The sequence below is a fragment of the Epinephelus fuscoguttatus genome, linkage group LG21, assembly GCF_011397635.1.
Source record: "Epinephelus fuscoguttatus linkage group LG21, E.fuscoguttatus.final_Chr_v1".
Classification (NCBI taxonomy): domain Eukaryota; kingdom Metazoa; phylum Chordata; class Actinopteri; order Perciformes; family Serranidae; genus Epinephelus; species Epinephelus fuscoguttatus.
Genome location: NC_064772.1, coordinates 28,979,520 through 29,005,374, shown reverse-complemented (window position 1 = coordinate 29,005,374; position 25,855 = coordinate 28,979,520). Strand labels below are relative to the sequence as shown.

General features: G+C 41.4%; 1 protein-coding gene across 12 annotated transcripts in view; it reads left to right on the top strand.

Moving 5' to 3' along the window:
• The window catches only part of ntng1a (netrin g1a), a 140,600-nt gene that overhangs the window by 78,001 nt on the left and 36,744 nt on the right, over positions 1–25,855 (top strand). For all 12 annotated transcript variants that reach the window (XM_049565274.1, XM_049565284.1, XM_049565281.1 and 9 more), the window contains exon 4: positions 22,734–22,906. In XM_049565274.1, coding sequence (XP_049421231.1) covers positions 22,734–22,906 — 173 coding nt within the window. The remainder of the gene's footprint in view (positions 1–22,733; positions 22,907–25,855) is intronic.

Here is a 25,855-nt window from a genome sequence, read left to right as displayed (position 1 = left end):
GCAGTACACATGTGAACCGTGAAGGTAAGAAAGAAAGGATACGAGGAGAGGGCTGATTTGAAAAATGCGATAGGCGGAGGCAGAATATGAGGTGCATGACGTTGGCGGCAGTAGAGCGTAGTGCACCATATCTAGAGGCCACAGTTGCCTGTGCACACACATCTGCATACAGCTGCCGGCAACGTCAGACCATAGTCACCACGTCTGTGTCCTCTATGGCAGTGGACAAAAATAGGGCAAACACATGGATGGCTGAACAAAAATATTCTGTGTGATGATGGTTTTTCTGTCAATCAAGCCTTGGTTCAGATGCTTAATTAGCTCTCATTAGGGTGAGTAGCCACATTTTTAGCCATGCCGGCAGCATGGCTGTATGGATGACAATGTCAACCTGTCAGTCCACCAAATTGGTCACCTTTGAATAGATTATCATGAAATTTAGTCCAGATATTCATGGTGTCTAGAGGATGATCCTAGTTCTTTTACTCTAGAGCCAGCTCAAGGTTGACATTTGTGGTTTTAAGCAGAATGTACCAACAGTTTTTAGATGATGATAGCAAAACACATCTATGTTCCTCATAGGCTGAATTTCCTAGTGCAGCTTCAAACCAATACGTTCTCACTCCCAACTCATTATATACAGACGCATGGTCAGTGGCCCTAAACCTCTAGGTTCCCCTCTAGCATCAGTTTTAGACACTCAGGGAAGGCATGTCAGTTGTTCATTAATCATTACATGCTTGTGTCTTTTCAAAATAAACTCACATTTTCACAGGAAATGTACAGTTACTACTTGTTGAATGCATACTAGCCATACTTAGCTTAAAATGTGCTACTCACGTTATGTAACGTCACCTGAAATAAGTCACTAGTGTAGTATACTACCCAGGACGCAGACTGGCCAATCATTACGTAGCATCAGGCCGGCTCAGACCAGGGTCCGACAACAACACAGCTGTGCTCCATTGACTCTAATGCAGTCATTTCAGATTTCCTTCATTTTCAGGCTGGTTTTGTGGATTTGGAGCTAAATGTTGTGCCTGGGGCACGTCGTGTATTAATGATACTCGTTACCTGGAGAGGTTGGAAAAAGATATACATTTCTTCCCTGTTCCAAAACCAAAATCAGACCCTGAAAAGTGTAGGGTTAGCTAGCTAGCTACTGAAGATATAGCCTACTGAATGTATACACATGCTGTGTCTGCTTTGTAATGATTATAACAGTGAAACAAAGACCGACCCTGCTGTACAGGAACCAGTGAAGGGAAGCAGGGGAACTTTGGTGAGATTCTGACCTTGACCTTGATATTCAACCAGCTCTGTGTCATTGCATTGTGCGCAGATTAACGTTGTTTGACTTCCCCCAGAGGTTCCTGCCAGTCTGGTGGCGGAGGTCTGGGTGCTGGCAGTGGCAAACACCGTTCATCTGCGCACACTGTGATGCCACACAGCTGGTTCAATATCAGCAAAGCTTCCCTTTATATTCATTGTCTTGTGTGGCGATCAGCAGTGATGTGGTGGTTCACTTTTACACTGTGATCTGTAGCCTATAGTTCGGCTTTAGCTTCTAACTATCTTTGTCTTTTTAACCTGTTGTTGCTGCTGAGTCAGTTTGACATCCTGGATATATCCTTCAAACACAGACTGTAGACCCCTCTGTCTGCTTCTCTCTGCAATCACTCTTTCATTTCTCCAAAAATATGATAACATTTCTTCAGGGAGTGCAGTTAGTTACAGTGTGGGCTCCATGCTTACTGCGACAGCTTGTCGGACCATCACAAAGGGGTGGGGCTTAGAGATAAGTCAATTGACTTTTGGTTTCACAGCGGTCTCGTGGGTGAATGTACGGAGCTTGTTTGAACCATCCACCTCCCCTCCCATCTGCTTTATGTGGACTTTTTCCACTCTTTACAGCCGACCATGGCACTTGCTCAGAGCGTCAAAAAAAAAAAAGCAGCCACATGGTACGTCTCACACCATGGCTAAAGGGTGCTTCTGTGTCAGAATTTGACTCAGAGAGCCACTGGCCAAGCATCAGTCTGACGAGTTTGTTGTGAGACCAGGTCAATCTGCCAGCATGGTTGTAGACTGTAGACGCTGCAGTGGCACCAGCATATTTCTGCCATACTCAACTGTCATAATAATATTGAGGGTATCGTGAAGTCATTTCACAGCCATTTTTTAGAAAGTTCAACATGTAGCACTTAAGATGTAGAAAAACATAATCTTCGATAAGGCTCACAGCGACCTGTGTGAGATGTCAGGCTGTGTTTTAGCCACATACCAGCTTTGACCTTGGTGCTGCTGGTGTTCGGCTGTTAAACTCCCACAGGGTTACATCAAAGCCAAAGCTACATTAGCACATCTTGTCTAACTACAGTAACTTAATATCATATAAAGAGGAGCACATGATTTTGTGAAAGATGTTTGGCATGCACCTGCCAAAGCAGTTATAATTTGTCTCAACCTTTTTGCACACTTCATATTTACATGCCGGTTTAAGATCCAATTTTCAAAGTGATATGCCATTATCTAGTGCACTTTTTGTTTTAAGATACACATTAAAAATGGAGCTTGAGAGGTTTCTAATCTCACCTAACCCAAGGGTAAACAACACAGATAATGAAATTAAACAGGCAAGTTTAAATAGGCTTTTCATTTTCCTCTCTGAGATACAGTACCATGTCTCACAGAGGAGCAACAAAATCAGGCACTTTGTCAAATTGAGCTGAACTTCAATATGTTGTTTCAATCAAAAGCTTACTCAGGGTTAGGGTCACGTTTCCAAATCCAACCAAATTTGACACTGCAAATCCTGAAGCACCTATTGTCATGCATACACCAGAAGTCATGTTGGTGTGATTTTGTTATGCAACTTCCAGGAATTTAGAGGCTGAGATTCATACAAATGATACCAGTAACACTCAGACTCGGTGCAGTGTGGATAGCAACATGAAACAAAGGTAAAAACATCCAAAGCTCCCTGTTCAGGAAAGAGTTCTCTGTGAAGGAAAACAAGTCGTGCAATGTTCTGGGTGTTGCTGCTGTTATGAGGAAAAAAGACACATTTTGTTTGAATTTCGAATGTGTTTTGTTACAACAAACAACGACTTTATTCTCATTGTTCAAGGGTATCTGTCTGAGTAGCACATTTATTTATCCTGCGTGTCTTTAGAAGGTGAATATGAGTGCGAGTGCTAAGGTGGACTTTTAACTCCCAGACTATTTCCATGTATAAACTACCTTTTCCCGAGCACAGATTCTTCTGGCTGCCTTTTTAAAACCTCCTCTGTCTTTCCCCACGCTGACTATCACTCTCACATACAAATGGCAGGATGAAAGAAGGATGGATTTTGACTGCTTAGTCTCTGTTTGCTGAATTGCCCCTTTTCCAAAGACAATCCAGCTTAAACCTATTGTACTGTACTTTCATAAGGCCCATGATATTTCTTCTTTTGCTTTTTAATATTCAAAACACAAACAGCAGAGTGTTTGCTTTCAGCCATTTCCTGTCTGAATGAAATGGCTGGATGCATTGATAAAGGAGTCTGCCTATAGAAACCTCTGTAGGCGTAGTTTGTGTGAGGGAAGGCATCCAGGTGAAAGTAGCAATCTTTGCTTTGGAGAGAGACAGTGTTGTAGAATAAAAAACAACTTTTACTGCAATAAAGAAAATCCAAGTAAAAGATTTTTAAACACAAATGAATGCTATTTGTTTCTAATAATAGCAGTAGTAAGTACTTCCCAAAGCTCGATGAGCAGCTAGAAATACTGTTTGTATGTTTGTAATGAAACATTGTAATGTGGGGTAAACTCTGTTCAAGGAAACATTCGTTGTCTTATCTTTAGTTCTCTTGTAGGGCTAAAATTACTGTGTCTGGGTTTTGTGCGACACATTTGTAAGGGATAAGTGAACCCAGTTGGCACGGGACAACAATATGACATCAGTAAGGGGCAGCCAGTGGGTAGTAGAAACATCCTATATTCAAAGACATCATGTTTGGGTCTTCATACCTTACAACTAAATGTCTTTATTCTACATCAAAATAACATTAAGCATATGAAAGATGTTGGATTTTGGTTACCCAACAACATTTTAAATCCAACAAAATATCAATGTCAGTGTTGTGCGTCAAATTGACAGTGGCATCAGATGTAGTCCTTAACAAGCAGGGTGGAGGGCATGCACATCCAAAAAACTTTTACAGGTGCTGCATCAAAAAATCAAACTAAAGCAAGAACCACACAGATCCACACATTGTATTAAAAGCTCTCTGTAATTTAAATTGTGCAAATTTCAATCCAACACTTTTTTGTGTTCCAAGCAATGACACGCTTAATATTGTGACAAGAGCGGTGAAGTCAGCAACAAGTGCTCTTTTGGCCATGTGGTTCTAGTGATACAAGAACTCTCTGACCATCTAACACTAGTACATAACCAGATAGAGGAGATAGAGACCAGGTCAGTAAAAACTTCTTGAACAAAGACGAACTGAAAGAACGATGTGAGCAGTTCAAAGAAAAACTTGAGTCTGAGATCAAATCCACAAAAAGGAAAAAGTATGAGACATGCAGAGGACTCTGACAAGGGACAGGTATACACCTAGAGAAATCCACCTTATCGTAGAGAGCGTACCAGACGGGATAACCCTGCCTACTTCCACCATGTACCTGCACCATCATCTGTGGAGACTGACTGAAAACCAGAACAGTCCAGCCTCCTCCGCTTCTTTTTTAGAAGACGCACCAAGCCAGGTTGGAGGTTGGAGCGAGTACAAGAAAACACAAAAAAGACAAAAAAATGTAGATAAACACAGGGTGAGACGATATTCAACCAGAACCAAGAAACCTTGAATGTTATCAGCTTGTCCAGCAAAGAAATGTCTTCCAGGTGTATAGAGCAGTGGTTCCCAACTGGTGGATTGTGGTCCAAAAGTGGGTCGGTGGTCCATTCTGGATGGACCACAAGTGACTCACGAGCGTGTCGAGTTTGTTATAACACATTTTTTTTAAGTACAGTGAATTTCTGGCCCAGAGCTTTCATTTTAAAGTGCTGTTTCCTGCTGTGGAGTGAGTGACTAACGGACAGCTACTTAACAGAAACAGCTCAACGACATTATCAAACACAAGTATGATAGTGACTATTTCAAACTGTGTGGACCTTGACCGTATGACCAAGGAGAAATTTGAACCCTGTAGCTGGACCAGCTGGGAACCAGTGGTAGAGAAGCTTGAAGTAAAAGTTTTTGTTTTGTACCTACAACTTATTCTGAAGATTTCAATGTCTATGTTAATTTAAAAAAAGTCTTTACCTATCAAAGAATCTTTTTCTAATAGGCCTAATATAGAATCAGCTACAGATTTAGCTAGTAGCCATATGCAGCAGTCTTCTCCATGATTGCAGTCCAAGCCCCTTGTAGGTATTGAAAGATCTTATATTTATATATATATATGCACTTATGTTCCCCTCAAAAACAGATATGCCTCGTTGCTTTGTGGAGAGGAACGTTTTACAAGCCCTTAACAAAAAAAAGAGAATAATAACTTAACATAATAACTTATCAGTAGATCACTAAATATTGCTTTCAAGCCAGCGCTGGATCTGCATGACCACGATCGAGAAATTAACCAACATTTGAGCAACTAGGGTTGAGCTGAACACTTGGATTAAGGCACAGATAATGTACTTTATACAAATACAAGTACTGTATGACTAAGATATGTCAATATCTGTACTCCTGATAGGGGGAAACTCTCATTTGGGTACCTGTGTCGAATCTCATACTCTTTTCATTAAAAAATTACTTAAAGCTCAATTCTGAGATTGTTGTATGTAAATAGTTTTCTAACAAGTAATACATAAAGCATTTTCTGATTAACCCCATATCAATTTTAGGCTTGATACAAAAACTTCCAATTAGGTCCAACCCAGTTTCATTTTCAACTCCACCCTCTTCCTGTCTAACACTGTCCATTTCGAATATAGATGCAGATACAGATAATTTAGTTGGTTAAACAATTACAGACACAGATACAGATAATGGTGTACTCACTCATCCCTATTAACAACCAACTGTTTTTCCTGATGATTGATACTAAAAAATTAGATCTAACTGGAGGTGACATCAACAATATGCTTTTATAAAGTATATAGTACATTTTTTTCTATTATTAGTGAGTATTTTTGGATGACTTGCACTATATATTTCATGTAACTTTTGATGTGTTGTATTCCTTGTATAGTACTACTTTAGTTGTTTCTGGTTCCTTTTCATGGAGACATGTCCTGCCCTCCATGTGTCAGAGAGCTCCATTCAGCTCAGCTGTGGTCAGCCCAATCTGATCTGATTGTTTCAACTTGAGAGTGGACTGACTCTCAATCAAGCAGATCACACTCACCTGAGAGATGAATGTGTTTGTGTCATTGTGATGTTAATTTCAACAGGCCTGACGAAGATCTCTGTTGCACTGAAATGTTGCACAGTTAAGATGTTGTACTTACATTGAGAAAAAATCAGCATCTAATGACACTATTTGAATTTACTGACATTTTTCCTTGGATATGATTTCACGGCTCTGTGTAACATCTCTTCTATGAATGACAAGAGCAATGGCTGCTCAGAAGAGAATTGCATTGGATGCGGGCAGAGACCATCAGATCAGTTTATTTGCTGATCGGGGTGGGTCTCTATGCTGTGTGGAGAGATGAGCCTCCTGACTGTACAACCAAAATACTGTAAAAACTTTAATTTATATTTGCTAATAAAGCCTTCATGTTTCTCCACTGGGGAAGAGGAAGAAAAGAGGCGGAAGAAAACAAAAGAACTTCCAAAAAATAAAATATGACTCCAAATCTATGAGATGGAATTTGTACTTGACAAATTACTGACATGGCAGACTCACACAGGATTATGATCACAGAAGACCTTCCGAATTATTACAAATCACTGGAGGTCCTCAGGTTTATACTAGTCATGCTGGAATAGGGCTTACGTAATAAAAACAGCTTATTACTGTTTTTGCTTATTGTGTAAAATGAAAAAAGCACTATGACATCATCCACCTTGAAAAAAGTTGCACGAAATGAAATGGAAATGTGCACTCTTGTTGTAGATTAAATTTTATCTTAATTGAGAAGATCTGTAGCCTTTTCTTGCAAACAAATTTTATGTTTTCATTCAGTGTTTCTCACCCAAACACAGTGTGTGTAATCTTGAGGTCTAACAAGCAAAAGTCTTCAAAAGACTTTTTTTTTACTATTTTAAATGGTGCATTGTTTACTTGAGTGTGTCTGGTAGCTTGCCGTAACCCTGGCTCCTCAGTGTCTACAGGGTTAGAAAAAAAAAAGTGTCCACATTCAAAAAGTACAATTCTTTTATGTTCACCTGTGGTGTCTTCGCCTGCTGAAAACAACTGTTGGTATTTCCCAGTGACAACAAACATGAAAAACGAATCCTGGCTACAGTGTAAATGTTAGAGAACAGCTTAGTTGTGAGATAAAATCAAATACACGGAGAGCTTTATGTACAAATAAAATCCAGTGATGAGCCGCCATGTCACTGACATTGAACCCACAGAAGGCGTACAAGCCAGTCCCTTACTATTTATCACAGGCCAGAGGAATCGACCGAGTCCAGAGATATGAGGAGCAGAGCTACAAGTGACATGAAGATTTTATCAGCGGTGCAGAGGACAGGAGGCGCTCCGCCTCAACAAATCCTTTCCCCGTTCTCAGGGATGAAGCAACATTCATTTTTCACTTCAGAAGCAGAGGTTTCTCTTTAACTCGACTTGTTTTCTCACAGAGTGCTGCATTGCCGATGATGCAGATCTTATATTTTGTGCATTGATTTATCTCCCAGTGGGTTCACCAATATTAGTAGCCAAGAATTATGTCATGGCCTGGAAGACTGCACCGCTGATGTGCCCCACATGACAAGACGACTCACGGCTCACTGGTATATATGGGATGTGCTGCCATCATATACAGTATTTCCACAACTAAAGCTAGTGTGGGTGTGTGACGATGTGTGTGTAAAAGGGCTTGCATGTGTTTATGTGTGCATATCCTCGAGGCAATATCCATCCCATATTTGTTCCATAAATCCAAATCTAGTTCAGCAGGAATTCAATCTAAAATCCCCACATACACACACACACACACACACACACACACACACACACACACACACACACACACACATAAAGATAATGCAGGCAACATCTTTGATTCCTGTCATGATCAGTGCATTAATACCCCCATACAACCCAAATGATTAATTACTAAATGTTTACCAGGGAGTTACATTAAAACCTTGACAATTTTAATGGGTACAATGAACCATTTTCCGATCTGATTTCTCATAAAGCTTTTTTATCTCCAAGTTAGGGTAGCCAATTTTCCGCTATTGTGCCAGAAAGAGGTCTCGGGCGCAGACACCAGCCATATCAGAGGCATTTTCTCTTCCTCACTGTCGACAGAGCACATTCAACATTCATGTGGTGACCCATTTCATTAATGGAGAGGCCTTTTTCGACGTGTCTTCCCCCCGTCTTTGTCGGCTACAGCCACCCTCATAATGGGCCCTCCTGTCAGAGTTTCATGACTAATCCCCTCATTGACCTCTCCTTCACTTTCAGCCCCCACCACCACACTCAGGATTTGGTAACTGGTGGAGAGTGAGGAGACGTTGGCAACACTTGTATAGGCTATGCCATCTGGAAAAACATAACACGCTCCACTTAGAACAAGTTTAAACATTGATCTTTATTTAACTTGTGCATTGTAAGCTTGTGAATATCAGTGGAAAATTCTGAGTTGAAAAGGTGCTGAGTGCATCGTTTTTAAACCAATGTATTTATTCAAATGTTATTATACTATGATTTTTTATGTGTGATAAATACAGAGATGCCCTAGAGCCTCCAGAGTTTCAGTATTTCTCAAAATTAAAGCCACCTCAGTGTTAAAAGAAAAAATGTACTGCTTTGGTTCCCTCTCTTTGTTTTCACAGTGTTGTTTTCAGCCACAGCAGGCAGTTGTTTTCAGTGGAAACGCTCTTAAAACCCACTCTAGGCCTTCTGCCCAGCACCAGACAGCACACACACAAAGTTAGCAGCTAGCTGCTGAACATAAAACATTTAGCAGCTGAGGAGCCAGACAGTGGGTGATTTGAGGGGGGAGGCCATCACCCTTATTTGCAAAATGATCAAAATGCATCCTCCTTGTTAACCTGCCATCCTTCACCCCTGGGTGCAGACCCAGACGCTGTGCTATCTGGACCCAGACCTGTGACTGATAAATTATTAAGAATTAATACATTTTGACACAGCTTTGCTGTTTGCAGCATTTGTAGTACTGGTTTAGGTACCAGGAAAATCTCAGACCAGTTACATACATTTACTTACGTGGTGCTATGCAGCCAATTAAATCTGTGCATTCCGATAAGCATTGCAACACGAGTAACTGAGACAAACACATGGGAGATACAACAAGAAGAGAGACAACAGTCAGAGAAACTTGAAAATTTCACAAGAAATTTTGAGGGGTGCCTGCTACTGCCACTGAGTATGGCAGTACTACATACAGCAGGTACTACAGGTACTGTATACTTCAGGTACAACATACTGCACCCTAGCAATGATGTCACCACGCTAGCTCTCTCCCATAGACAACCATTATGAAATCTAAAATGTCTAAAAAACATCCTGAAATGTAAACTGTGACTTCTTAAAAACCGTACCAGATATCAGTATGCCCATTTAGTCCAATAAAGTCAAGAGTCTCATGAGCCGTTTAAAGTTTGAATCCCTTTTCTGTGGCCTCAAAAAGAAGTGATTTTACACTGATTTCTCAACGATCTCCAATCACTTTGAATGGGAAATTTTCCACAGTTTTTTACAAATTTCGTAAAACTGCCAAGCGAATCTCTGAGAAAAGTCATAGCACACTATTCCCCAATTTCACACGCATTGTGATGTATTTTTTTGCCTGTGTGTTGCCAATGCTGCGGGACGAGTTTCACTGCAAAGTTTTTACGGAAGATTAAGATTAATAAGAAATAAAGGCGAGGAATAGTAATAGGTTGTGCCTGTGTTGTAGAGCAGGCAGCCCTAATAAGAGAGTTAGAGAAAAGCAATTTCACATGGCGTGTTCTAAAGAAAGAAAAGTAGACAGTGAGAACAGAGCTTTTAATCAAGAATTGACAGACTCTTCCATGTCCATTCTTCCCAAGGGCAGTTCAAAACCACTATGTCTCATTGTATGTTGCAAACCTACCTACTCAAATCCAAACTGAGGGGACAGAAAAGAAAATATTTTGTCATAGGCAAGTTATACAAAACTGATCGTCTACCAGAGCTAGATATTTCTCTGAAGAGCCGGAGGAGACTAAAAACAGAGCCTGAAGGAGAAACTGCTCCAAAGAAATGATATATATATAAGCAAACTTTCATCTGCAGTCAAGTTAGATATTGGAGAAGGTGAGAAATTTGAGACATTTTGCCATTGTATGTAAGAAAATGAAGAAGAAAGAAAAATGTCTGTGAAGATTCTCAGTCATCCAGGTCATGGTAATCATAACTGCTATATAGTAGGAAACTGAACCTGCTTGAGTTTCTTGAAGAATTGAAGAAGCTTCTTGGATGAGAGGCAAAAGATCTTCAAGAAACTCAAGCAAGTCCAGTTACCTACGACATAGCACTTATGAAGAAAGAAAAAATGTCGTTAGAAATGTGCAGAATCGTCCAGTATTGATGTTGTTGTCCTGCAGTGCTGTAGGGTTGCCTGTTCTGAGCCATAAAGCTATCTCCTTTTGTGCCGCAAAGCAATACTATTAGATTAAAAATACAGTAGAGACCAAAAAGTGTCTGCAGCTATGATCTTATAATGTATGTGATAATGATTTATCGATGTGAAAATAGGATATGTAGGAACTGCAACTAGTGTGCTAATGAAATCAGAACTTCAAGGGTACCCTGAAGGGCTCACCTTGACTAAAGTGAAAGAAGGTGGTGATGAGTTCTGAAGTAATACATAATCAGAAATACCAAAAAGAGTCGGCCACCCTCCCATCAGTCAGACTTCCCACTGAGCTGGCCATATCGGCATGGGTGACATTAGAAGAGAGCCTTGTCAGTGAAGAAAACACCATATGGCAGAATTTCCCCCTTCATAAGCTGAAGCAGATACTTCTAACAGAGGGAGAGGTGTGACAGCGTCATCATACTGCTCCTGTTTGTCTAATTCGACTCGTGCGCACACAAATACACACACGCGGTGACAGCGCTGATGTGGTAAGATCCCAAACCTCCCCAAGCGAGATATTTGATTCTGATCTGAAGACGACAGGGAGTGATGAATAAAAACTGCTTGATAATGGGATCATTGAGTCATGAAAAGCGTTTCGGAGCGAGTTATCTTTTGCGGAGGCCAATGAATGCAGACGCTCATTATGTATGGCCATCCGACGGTGCTTTAGCCTTCAAGCATAACAGGAGCATACAATGGAGCTGCACCTGACAAAAGAGAGGAAGAATAACAATCATACAAAGAAAAAAGTGCTGTACTGAAATTTCCAGACCTTTGCCCTTTTAGTGAGGTAATGTAACTTACTGGCGCACGACGGCTCGTGGTGATGTTGGGTGATGACTGAGATGATGGTGATTATGGTGCTAGATGATGGTGATTGGAGGGTCTGGGCAAAGTGCAATAGGTTTGACTTCCTAAGCGGTCCGCAAATTACCTCAAGAGCTGCATATATTAATGTCAGTGCTAGTTTTGCGAGTACTTAGTGACACTGCAGCACAGCAGCAGAGTTCATTCAAATGTACTGATGATTGGACTCCACCAGTGACAACGCAGAGTACCAGTAAAAGAGGTATAAGTGCTGGGCAGTATGACCGGAAATTTGTATCACGGTCTTACAATCAAGACTTTGGCAGTTTAATGATATATCACTGTATTTTTTTTTTTTCTTTGCATGACAGGGCCTATATATAGGTGCCTTATTCTACTGTCAGGACTACATAAAATACCTGTAAAAACATTTTAATGCCATTGTATACATACTGAAGGCTTTGATAACCGTAGGGTTTGATTGGCCCCTTGTGAAACATTAATCATAGCCTTCAGTATATACATGATGACATTAAAATGTTTTTGTATTTTATGTATATTTGAAGAGATATTTCTAGAATATACTATTACTTATACTATTGTATAAGTAAGAAACAAGCCAGACATTAATCACATAAGGTTATGAAGTATTTTCACCCATTTAAAATACACCTTAAATCCAGTGTCTTAATCACTGGTCTGAGCCCTTCTTTCTCGACTGTCAGTATCTGGACCATGTCTCTTCCTCACTTGCTTTTCCTGTCACATGCAATACCTTGACCAAATGCTGCCTCAAGCAATTTCCTACCTTTTGGTTTCACCATTCTACTAGCGCTACTGACAGCTTAGAATCTGGCAACCGTAATTGTGTTTTTCAACATGTTTTCTGGTGAAGTGAGTAGTCATTAGTGGTACCACAACTGGCAACAACAGCCACCCAACAAACTGATGTTACATCAGACTTTTAAAGCCAAAAAACTTCCAAACAGCTAACACAGCTCCTCTGTTGGGCTCAGGTTCGTCCGGTGTCTCTGTCTTCATCTTCCATCTCATTTCTGTTCTTCTGAATGTACTGCACGTTCTCCTCGGTGCTAACTGGCCACCTGGCTCCATGGTCTAGTTCTGTAAATGCACAATTAGTCCATTGTGTGCCATGGTGTTATTGTGGGTTATTATTGGTTTTGTTCTAAAGTTCTAACCATATGTAAGAGGGGTATGTAGTTGATAGGCGTGTCCTCTCCCATGCAGTATAAATGTGGTTGCAATAGTGCATATTCCTGTTTGCTGAGGTACGTTAACTGCCCCAACCATGCGGTGGTATGATGGTTTCTGAAAAATGCATATCACGTGGAAAATCAATACTGACACACTCAATGAACCGGTATACCGCCCAGCACTAAGAGGTAAACATTTAGTATATAAACAATATTCTCTCATCTCTCTGTCTCTCCTTATGTGCTGCAAACTTTACACCTGCTTTTCCATAGTCTTAAATCACAAATACATCTGCAGTGATAAATCAGATTCAGTGACCATTCGTATAAAGTTCCCATCTCTTATTATTCTGTAGTCATACTTAAAAACACCAACACACACCAACAAATACCTTGTGTGGTGTGATGATGACCAGACAGCTCCTGTAAACTGCACTGTAGGAAAGTAAAAGACACACACTAGGTCTCTGTCACTTTGCATTATGATATAGCTGGTGCGGACATGTTGAACGTTTCTTAAATCTTTCTACCTCTCTGTCTCTCTGTAGGTTTCTTTTCTATCTTTCCTCTTTCCTGGTTGTTCAATAAAATAACTATGCTGCAAATGTTGCACTTACTTTTTCATGATGTTACATTATGAAGATATTTTCCCTGCTGCAGCGGGCCATCTGAAACAATAAATCAGTTTCAGTGACCATTTATATGAATGTTAATTGGTTCCTCCCATACATTGCAGTTTGTACAAATACGCTTTAGTGCATATTATATAAACACAAAGATGCAGTCTTTAATGGCTTTGCTTTGTTTTTGCTTCCACAAAAGTTTGGGGTGGTCCCTCATTAAGTGTAAAATCTCTCTGACTCATTAGAGCCCAAAGAACTGCCACAGATCCGAACCTGAGATGCATTTATGAAGGGCACAAATACAAAACCTATGGCCCAGATATAACCACACAAACTCAGTCTTCTTTCCAGAAAACTTTATTTCTCTTCTCATCACATACACACGAACACACACACCTGCATGCACTCCTTAAAGCAATCCTTTACATCTCATGCAGTTCTCATTAATCACCAGAGGCCATGCAGCTTCTCATTTAATTTAGTGGAAACGTTGCCCCCTCTGGTCTATCAGAGGCTCTTGTTTTCAACACAACAGCGAACACAGTTTCAACCCGAGCCATTAATGACCATCGCTCGGGGTTTAAGAGGGAAGAGAGATGCTAAGAGTTAGCACCTTCTGCTAGCTGGGAAACCGCCAACATTTTCTGTAATTACACCTGCTCGTTGGGTCCCACCCTTGGTTTCAGATTCCGGCCCCTGGTGGGCGTAGCCATGGGAAATGTCTGCTGCAGACATCGGGATTATGTAACAAAGAAGAGGGTTGCCAAAGTTTAATGGCTGGTGACATTAGCAAGAAGCAACGAGATAAGAGAAGACAATTAAGAAGAAGTGGCTTTATCATTTTATGTATTTCCTACTATGTTGTGGTGTTATTTTGCTGTCAGTGAAATAGGGACATCAGTTCAGACTTTACAGCTAAAACAGCTAAAAAAAAATGTAGGTATAGATTAGTAGCAAAATGGTGACATTAAGTACAAAATAGATACTTGCACAAAAATGTTCACAAGATTATACGTGGCTGTGGATGAGGCAAATGTTTTACATTGCAACACTATGCACGCTTCCTCTTTTATTCTGTGTGCACACAATTACACTCTTTCTCTCTCTCTCTCTCTCTCTCTCTCTCTCTCTCACACACGCACAGGTCAAATGCAGTCTAACCCCTTGCAGTCTGCGGACTAGCTACCGACCCAAACGGATCAATACTGCAGGATCTTTGGGGAGTTACTTCCTTTAAGGGCTCCAGTCAGCGATGTCGCTTATGACATGACAAGATCGCTTAATATCTCCCCTCCACCGGCCTCACCTTAAAATGTGTGTAGCACCATCCTCCCATTGATGGAGCTCTCTCCCTCCTCCGCAGTGCACTTTCTGTCGCCAGCTCCACAGCCAATAGTCTTTAGCTGAAAGCAGTATCATTGAGGCCCAGCATGTCGATTCTATTGAACTGGCTTGGCATGTCACAGGCAGTAAAGACCTCTTGATTGACTCCTGCTTGGATAGCATGTCCAACTGCATACATTAGTAATGCTGAGGATTCAATAGATGGATGGCCTGGACGGATTGATGCAGGCAGGCGGCATATTTACCTCAATGCAGGGAATCGGAGATGAACTGAACTTGCAGTGCAGTGACAAGGTTTACACAACATATTGCACTGTATCTTGGCATTTTAGTTTTGCAGGATCTAGTTAGATAATAATCTCAAAATAATGAATTATTTTGAGAGAAACATACAACATTCATCAGCTCACCAAAACAATCATTAAAATAATTTAAAGTGCTGCAGTTTTTAAGATAGCTGCCATAGTTCAGCAGCTGGGTCACAACTCTGTGAGCCTCTCCAAGGCTTAATTGGCTACTTAAGCAAATCACTTGTCCAATATCTTGTAAATATGAGCACAGCTGGACAGTGCAACAAAGCAGGTCTTCTGTGTAGACTCAGTAATTTGTTCATGTATGTTGCATTATACAAACTGTAATGAAAACTGCACACCTGGCTAAAAACATTATTTGAAAGAAACTTTTTCTTGCTTTTTCTTTTGCTTCTTTTTCCTTCATTAGCCGCAGCTGTTACAAACAGCCTTACCACACAGAAATGTGGTAGCCACTAGTAGTTACTAATGATGGAGATGTTGTTTTATGATTGCTTAAATCCCCAAGACGGTCTGCTTATCTGTCAGACAGTGCTTTCACCTGTGTGAAAGTACTGTACTGTACTGAGGCCTTCAGATTTAACTGTGTTCAGACAGAAGCATATTTTCTGCCTTGTGCCTTTCTTGTGAATTTGACGCCTTGTATTTCTACAACCCAAACAGCCAGTGTACCATCTGTATGTTAGTTGTAAGCTGATTGTGTGTGTGTTACTGTTCAGCCCAGCCTCTGACTGAACTCACCAGAAACTCTAGTTATGTCTGTTATTTCCAGGATTGGGGAGTACCTGGAAGTAACAGTGTTACTTGTTTAATATAGAAATAACAGCAATTGTATTCCGATACAGTTACAGTTTAAATTGGTGGTATTCTGAATACACTTACTGTCTTTAAAAATATATTACTTGAAGGGATTACTTTATTTGTTTTGCTTGATTTGCTTTAACACTGTGTCCTAACTGAATGTTACGTGCGTGAACGTCAGTTTGATTGCATTGTGTTCTACTGAATTGTTCCAACTGGCCACAAGTGACACAGAGCTGCTGCTTTGTCCGACACCCTGTTTCTGTTTAGTCCTGTATCTCGCTTTAAAAGCTAAGGCGAAGAGTGACTGATTCATGAAGTTGAAATGAGGAGGGACCTACACAGCACTTCCTTATTTAACTTCAATAATCTAAATAAGGTGCGTTTTTTGTACAAAGATACAAGTACTTGCCCATCTTTCACGTGGTTACGTCAACAGTTGTGCACACAGCTGATAGGTAGCCTGTGTGATTTGTGTACATGACGTAACAGAAGTGCATATTCAACAGACTCAGTGTGGACAGAGAGAGACGCTCACTTGCTGTAGGACATGGTGTAAAATTCATTTGAGGTACGCATTTCCTGTGAACAGATTTTGTGTGTGTAGTGCAGAAGAGATGCAGAGTCAGGAAACCGAAAAAAAATAGGATGGTGAAGGTTTCAAAAAGTAAAAAAGTACATTTTCTTATAGAATACATTACAAATCTTATTTTAGGGGGTTAGGTAGTAACCCTCCCAACACTGATCATTTTCCCCCCAGTTCCTCTCCTTTTCCCTGATGTGTGGATTTATGAAGCAGATTCATCCCCTTATAAGTTCTGCAGCAATATCTGTACTCTTACATAGGTTGAATTCTAAGTGTATATACTGAACAGGTATGTTACGTGTTCCTGCAGTGTCTCTGTAAATGTTTTTTTTCTCATTCCAAGAAACTGAACCAAAAATAGACGCTGAAGAGACGAGTAATACACAGAACGTGCCGTGATTTCCCACAGCCTCCACTTTTCACTAACTGCCCACTTTCTAGTGAGAGGAGAAGGAGGGATGGCGGAGAAGGATATAATTAGGGGGAGGTTGGGGGCTTAGGTCCATCCCTGGAGAGCTGATGCTGATATCTCACTCCTTCCACTTCCCACAATGCACTACAGTCCGGGGGGGCGGAGAGGTAGAGGAGGCAATTAGCAGGTAACACGTTAGCAGACAGGCTGATCTGTTTTAAGCCAATACAGACGTCAGCTGCAAGCTACATGTCAGTGGGTAAGAGCTTTATTGCTACAGAGGTTTGTGTGTGTGTGTGTGTGTGTGTGTGTGTGTGTGTTTGGGAAGATCAGGTGGGGCAAATATATTGTATAGTAAATTTCATTCTGTGTGTTTCGTGCAATTATCCATACTACTGACAACAAATCGCCTGTATACACACACACACACACACACACACACACACACATATACCTTAAGGCCTTTTTAACAGCCACTCCTGTGTTTCTATATTTCATTTTCATCACACATAATTAAGCCGGAGTGTTTTTTGAACCACCCACCCCCCTGACACCTCTCCCACCTCACTGCCTGCCTCGTGCAACCCCTGGTGTGTTGTCGCTCATTTACAGCACACGCTGAATGCAGACACGAGCTAAAAAAAAAAAGAAGCGTTTATTAACAGAGTGTTTGACCCAATTGGCTTGCGTATGAAAACACCTGGGCGTTAGATTGAAATTTAATTGCTTCACTTAGTTAACCCACTTAAGGACCATGTTGAGTTTAGTCTGCTCAATTTGTTGGGATCAGCAGCTTTGTGCGTCAGGGATGTTGTAGGCTTGGATTATGGATAATTACTATCAATTAGTGGCTGATACTTTTGGCTTTGAAGCCGCAATGAGCAAATTGGAGCAATGTCGAGGAATGAACTCGGCTGAATGGAATTATTTGGATAATGGCAGAAGAGATGGAAAGGAAAAGGCCTTTATTTTGGAGAAACGGGGCATTGTGTTGCTCTGTTTTTGTTTGTTGTCGCTGGCATCATCAGTGGGAAGGAGCAATATGTCGTCTGCACCCATGGTGTCAATCAGAATCCCATTACTGCAGAGGTCATAGACACACTGCTCCAGGTAAGCTACGTCTCAACGGGCTGCTCTGCTCGCATTTCCACCAGGATAAAGAAAAATAATAAATTTTGCGCCCAAGAGTATCTTCTGTCTCCCACATTTCAAGGGGAACTTTAAACTCTTGTCAGATATGAGAATATGTTTGCTGCTTTCTCTCAGACAAAATGGAATCAAAACTTCAATCGAGTTTTTTTTCTTCCCTCTTTCTCTTTTTTTACCCGTCTAGCAAATTGAGCTTATAGCCTCATGGGTAATTTTCTGAATACATATCAGGACCTTTAGCTCACAGGCGGTGGCTGGCACACTCAATAATGCCTCCAGCAATATCACTTTGAGAGCACCACACAAAAACAAAGATGCCTTAGCTCCATGAATATTTATTAATAGGAGATACTGGAGTTAACAATGACAGGTGGATGGAGGAGAGAGATATGAAGAGAACAATACAAAGACTGATGGAAAGTCAGGAGAAGGCAACCCACAGAGCTTTTAAAGTAGGAAATGAAGACACAACACTGTACGCAGGGGGAACCCTGGAGGAAATTTGCTATTAAAATGCTGTTAAATACACGTTTACTTGGCTCCGTCTCTGAAGCTGTTGTTGCTGGTGCAGCGGCGAGAGAGCCTCCCCTGGTATCCACACATTCAGGAGCCACTGCTGATTGGCAGCACAACAGCACTAGTGAGTAAGAGACCCTAAGGGCCTCACTGGCGGTCTCCATCATTATGCCGACGGCGCTATCATTTCTGGACGCTGATTAAAATGTTGGCGATGTTAAAAGAAGCTGAAGGTTAAACCACAAAGGGCTCCATGTGAAGTCGTTTCACACCACATCCTCTACCCACTCCTCTCTCACACACACACACACACATACACACTAACAAGGCAGACTTTTATAACTGAGAAGGAAAGAAAGTACATTGAGCAGGGCTGTGACATCTCTGTCAGTGCGACCAGACGGATGTGGACAATTGAAATGAATAGAGCAGTCTGGATTGCATTTTATCCAATCCTTTAGAATCCCTCTTCAAATCCATTCAGGGTCAGCCTCAAACATTCGTAACCAAAGTAAAAAAAATAAACCTCAAAGATCATACTGAGGTATGTTCTTACCTCTTGTTGGAGTAGAAGGCAGAGAGACTACAGCTGTGAGTGTCAGCCTTATTACTGCTCACATTCTGTAGCTACAACCTGAAAATGACATGAGCAGCATGAGGTACGAAATGCTGATTAAAAATGTATCTGACATGATGAAATAACAGGTGTAGCCCACTTACTTTGACTCACATAATATATTTTATGAGCTATGTACTCCATATACTGCATGCCCCATATCAGAGCTAACACACAGATAAGCTTAAAGGTACACTACGCTGGACTTGTCCTGAAAAAATAATGTATAGACTCAAAGGTTATGATCCAGTAGAAGTGTGTGCCGTAGTATTTTTCTGCAGAGACTCTGCCCTCTGCCTGGTTTTTTCGTATTTTCTTTTCTGTGTTCTGGACATTTATGGGTGTGTACACCCGCAGCGCTCAGGTGAGGTCTGGACTTTATAAAAAGGTAGAGACCAACTGCCAGACTGTAAGGAGGCACAGCGCTGAAAAAAATGCAATTATAGCGAGGCAAAATGGTAAACTACAGCAGGGGTTTTCAAACTTTTCGTGCCCAAGGCTCACCAAAGGGCACCCAAAATCTCAAGGCACACCTATATTTATATCAGTGCACAATAGCCTCTGAAACATGTGTTATCGCTCTTATCATGACATTAATGTTTGCTTTTGTTTACCAATATCAAATAGCAATTGACAACCAACTATTACTCATGAAATATTTATTATCAAAATGATGTAAGAATTCATTATAAACCTTTTTAAATTACTTAAAAGCACCAATAACACATTAATTTAAATGGGAAATAATGTAAGATAATGTGATGTGTCACACACTTAGAATTCCCTCTTGTGAACGGCGACAAATTACATTTTTAAAGGTACAGTGTGCCTCTTTATTAGGAAATGGGTGCGTACAACATGCTTAAACAGTCAACTAAAAATGCATTCATAAATTTTTGTATGGGCCCAGTTGAATATTGTAATAATAATGTGATGTTATCACAGTATCCCACGGCACACCTGGATTTGCATCATGGCACACCATTTGAGAACCACTGGTTTAGAGTGAATCTGGGGTTGGCTTTTACTGTTACTTTGGCTGGCAGTATAATTTAACCTTTATCCATTCTTGGAACCCATCGGCTGTATTCGGCGTCTGACTTCCGGCAGATGGCGATACAGCCTCTGGGGGCAGACCCCCGATTTTTTGGCATTCCGGTTTGATTTTGGCGGAGGAGGCGAATTTCCGTTTCCGACTTCCTTTTATATATAAGTAAATATGCTGAACCATTGCGATGGATTCAGAGTTTGCAATGACGCCAATTATGTTCCGCCTCGTTAGTTCACCGCACGGACTGTTTAATCTGGCAACAACTGCAGCCGGCTCAAACGGGGTTTGTCAATATCATGCGGACAACAAACAGCCTACAACCGGCGGCAAGATCTCTGGGGTTTGCCTACAGACTCTACATTCACTGAATGTAGAGTCTGTATATAGAGACTAACCTTTATTTAACCAGGAAGTCCCATTGAGATTGAAAATCTTTTACAACAGAGACCTGGCCGAGGTAGCAGCCAATCAAAACACATTTAATGAATACAACATATAATACAAAAATCTACAATAAAACAACAACTATTCAAACATAGTGGCCTCTCAAGAAAAACAAGCACATGTCTCTGTCACCGAATTCTGTATGATGCCCTTAGATTCATCAGCGGATATAAGTGTTTCTAACGTGAGATCTTTTTGAAGATGTCCTTGTCCTATGTCCAAGGTGCAGATTAGGAGAATGCAATTTTCCCCAGATCTGTTAAAACCCAGGGTTCAATAAAAAGCAACCACCTGGAGGAGCGTAGCTGGTAAATAAATGAATACTTCTCCCCCCCCTAACATACATTGCACTTAGGATGGTAGAGAGATGTTAAATAGAGGTGTCTCTTCTTCTCGACCTGTAACATGATCCTAAATGTGACCAGGTATCGGAGCCCAACCCGAGTCAACACACAGCCCATGAATTTGGGGCGAACAGCAGATATGTGGGTACTGGGGTCAAGCAGTGGTGAGTGGGTTAAGGCTGTGCTTTTCCTCCAAATTATTATATTTCAAGTCAAGCTTTGGTGAAGCAGAATGGGCAGGGTGACGGCGGCCAGCTGTTGCCTGAGTTTCTCACAAAGATATTAGCAAACCTAACTGTGGGGCTTTCCGTGTCATCTCCTCAACACCTTGCCCTCCATCTCTTCCTCCCTTCCTTGGGAACTCATGGAAGGATGCCACTCACCTGGCTTCTAGTTTAAAAACACATTTAAATAGCTAAATAAAAGGGTACTTTCAAAAGAGGGAGACAGGCTTGAATAGTGCCATTTTGTCTGCCTCTCAGCACTTTATCCTGAAATAAACAAACACAGCTACAGTTCCATACTTTTAGGATGAGTCATGCGTGTTGGAAGTCAAATATCCAGATTTTATTTAAAGTTGCAGCCAGCGTTGGCTCTGGCACTTGATCATGACTCATGTTGCTCCTTGGAAACAATAATCTTATCTTAGAGATTCGAGCATCCTGGTGCTGATGTTTCAGGAGTGTGTCATATCACATTGCAGCATTAGATGTCGAGCAGTGAGCGATTCCAGCTCGGTCCTTGTCGCAATTAAAAAGGCAGACAGCTACTGAACAAACTAGATCTAGGAACATTTAATCCTCTTGTTTTTGTGTTGAGAAAATTCTCCTATTTCTAATAAACCGTTTGAAAACCCACTCACATATGTTGTTCTCTTTTGCAAAGTTCTCCAGAAAGAGGTCTAGCAATACCCCGTATTCCTCAGAGTACTTTATGCTGCATGAGGATCATAAATTAATTTAACAGATAGATATCCCCTCAATGCTCATCTAGCCACAGCAGAAAATGAATTTGCTGAGTTTATTGTTAAATGAAGGTTCTGGTGAGCAGGATGTGAGTGAGGATTTAGTGCACCTTAAGGGAGTCCCTCTTTCCGAACTGGAAATATGCTTCTGAGATCTCATCTCATATTAATTTGTCATAGCGAACATAGCCGTGCTGTTGCTCCATGCCGCCCTCTGGCTAACTCTGAGCTATTCATCGCCTCACGGAGCTGCAAGCCTCGCCGCTTTCATTCTCCCAGTGCTTGTTCCACAATTTAACTTGGCTTGTTTTCCTCAGCATCCCCTCGCACCTCTCTGTCCCCCTCTCCCTCCCGATCTTTCCTCGCCCATCGACTGTGACCTTACCACAATTATGCATCCTCCAGTGGGACAATTAAAACCGAGCTACCTTCCCGAGTGGAGGGAGGAGGGTGGGGAGAAAGAAAAGGGAGGAAATAATGATGCCAGATTTGTTCGTGCAACCGCCTGCCTCCTTTGAACTAGCTCCTCTTGAAGTTGAAGACGCAACTGTTTTAGCCGTTCTGACTGTGTTCCAATGCCACCGCTAGTCAAGGACACGCTGCCCTTCAGCAGCATTGTCCAACAAAATAAAAGCTGTCTGTTGTTCATTCAGTGCCAGAAAATTCACTCATGTTGACGTGGTTGTCCTCTTTCAACTCCACCCCGCACCCCCCTCCCCGACCACCCTTCTCCCTCTTTGACAGGTGCAAGTGCAACCTTCACGCCAACAGCTGTGTATATGACAAAGAGAAGTTGAGCTGCGAGTGTGAACACAACACCACCGGGCCTGACTGTGGCCGCTGTAAGAAGAACTACCAGGGGCGAGCGTGGAGTGCTGGCTCCTACCTGCCCATCCCCAAGGGCACGGCTAATATCTGTGAGTACTCACACACACACGCACACACATCACAGACATATTGAGTGATTAAAAGGATGGGTCACATGACAAAGCAGGTATTAGTATGGGTCTTACAAGCGCTGGACAAAGTAATGGACATTTCCCATGAGATCTGGAATCAAAACAACAAAGGCATCCACACAGACAAGAGATTAAAGTTGAATCCCAATTAGCAGCATCCTGCATGTCATCTTTGAGAGTTCTGACAATCACCGCGTTAATAGTGAAATATGAGTTGTGGGGTTTCAAAGCAATGTGAAGCAATTAACGATGTTTCAGGCAGATAAAAGGCAGAGATGCAAAGACAGTGGGGGGACCAACTTTTGTATGTTTCATTGATCAAGTCCGATGGAAGCAAATGTGTCCAAAATTCTGTTCTGTGGTCTTGTGTTGTTGTGATTTAGCCGTATAAAGCAGGAATAGTGTTACGATTTGCAAAATTACGTCAGGTTTCACTAAATATGGGCAAACTGCATTAGCAAAGAGAGCAGTGTTGGCAGGTCATACAGTAAGTCACTGACTTACAACAACAGCAGTCACTAAATATATCAAATCTATACACATAATTATCTCTAAAACGTGTACAGAGGCATTCAAATACAAGGGAAATATGCACAAAAAGGCTAATATATTAGTAATGAATCCTGCAGTGTACAGTAGGTGCAGTATTGCATCTGTGAGGCACCGAGTCCTTCTGCCTGACCCTCACGTCAAGTGCAAGAAAAGGCTGCCCAGAAGCAGCAGCAGGTGCCCTGTGTCTGACTTCGCTCCTCGTTACCATCTTCCTATCCTTCACAAAACACCCACGACATCAAATCAGCGCTTTGACTGAAAAGACCACGCACACTCTCTCCTCCGTATGCGAACGCACAGAGTGTGCAGGGGCAGGGTTTCAGTTCATGTCTGCTTTCAATTACAAGTTTATTTTATCTGTGTTTAAGGGAAAGTCACTTGCAGACCTAATGAAATAAGCAACTGTAATAATTGACAACAGCCTTTTTGGAGGTATTCATTAATAAAGCAGTGATTATATATGATATAAATAACTTGTAGCATCTCAGCTTTCTGTACCTCTGTGCCTTTTTTTTAAATGCCAGCTATGACTTGGAACAGTAAAAGCAGAGATCATTCAAATGATCTTAATTCTTTACGTTTCTTTTTACTAAAGAAACACTACTGCTTTCACCATGGACTGTGCTTACCAGTATCAGAGACGACTTTTTGTGCTGCTCTCTTGTTCATAGTTCTCAAAAATGGAAAGACTGTTTCTTCTACACCTACCTACGTCTTGGGATTTCAAAGGTTTAGATGAAAAATATGCCAAAGTGGTCGTGTCATGGATTTATTTTACACCTGGAGGAGAGAAGACATGATTAAGGCTAATTTCAGACTGCAGTCAAATCACATTTGTTTCTCAAATCAAATCTTTAAGACGGACTGTCTGCACTGTTATTTGCATGTGATGACAACATCAGTAACTATGTGGCCACAGTAATGACGCTGCTTTTTGACGTGGAAGTATGAGAAATGGAAGTCCATCATTTTGCCCTCCAAACTATCAGGCTGTCAAGTCGTGTTGCAGAATTCCAGCACTGGCATTCACAGACTCTTAGGGTGTTTTTAGACCTGGAGTTGTCTTGCTTTGGCCTGAATCAGGGACTCATTTTGTTCCAAAGTTGTATAACTGCCTAGAGTTGGTTCGTGTTCTCACGGCAGCATTTACAAGTGGACCAGATCAAATGCCTTGTGTGAGAAAGCTGCTCTTGATTGGTCAGAATTTCCATGTGGGAAAAATCCAGGAAGTAAAGCAAACGTTGAAGAAGAGTACACTTGCAAGATAAATGTGACACTTTCTAATGTCACAATGGAGGGACAGCTACGCAGGTTGATTTTAGCGCTGCTCATCGTGGACTATATTGCTGTCATTGTTCATTTTAGTCAAAGCATACAGTTTGAAAACGAGGCGCGGCTCCAACTAGAAAACAATGTTTTGATGCATTGGATGTGCTGAATGTGCATATTAAGGCAGTACAGGAGGAGGTGCACATTAATAATCCTCCAGGACTGTAACATGCTCATGTTTAACCCAAACAATGTGTCATGTGACTGCAATTGGTTCAGGTACAGGTCGGATCACCTTCTCACCACAAATGAACTGCACCAGAGTTCATTTGTAACCAGATTGAGACCACCTCTTGAAGAAGGTCTCAGTCCGGTGGTTTTGGTGTGCACCTGAGTGTGATTGCTGTGTTCACACCTGCTCAAACGAACCACACTTAATGGGGGAAACGAACTTGAGTTGGATTGAACTGAACCAAACAGGGCAGGTGTGAAAGCACCCTTATTCTCCATGTTGTCCTTCATAGTGTTCTGCTCGTGGCAGCATGGATTCAGCTCAGCACTTACTTCACTGTGGATTTAATGTCGTTGACACTTTGAAATCCAATTTGAGTGTCCAGAGTGTCTCAGACCATAGACTGTATATAAAGATAGACAATATGACAGGTCCCAGGTGCTCGCAGTCAGTGGCACTGGTTGTGATTGGTTTAATAGGTGTATGGGTGGAAACTTAATACTGTGGATATAGCTATTGCGCAGACTCTAGCTCCAAATGAGCCAAGATGAGAGCGACCATATCCAGGATATTTGGGCTTCATTTTTGTACAACAGGACTACGTGCTGTCCATCTTTATTTACAGTGTATAGTCCGGAATGAGACGCATTTTGTAGAAAGTTTTAAATGGCCTCCAAATGTGGTTTGGATCAGATTCGCAAAAAATTATTTTGCTATCCAGACTTCCTAAAATAAATCTAGATACAATCTGAATATGCCAAAAAAATAGATTTTGGCCGGCTGTCTAAAAAAGACCTTTGAAACACATACCAGCTGAGGGCTTTTCCACTTTGCCCAATTTTTGGCTTCAACTC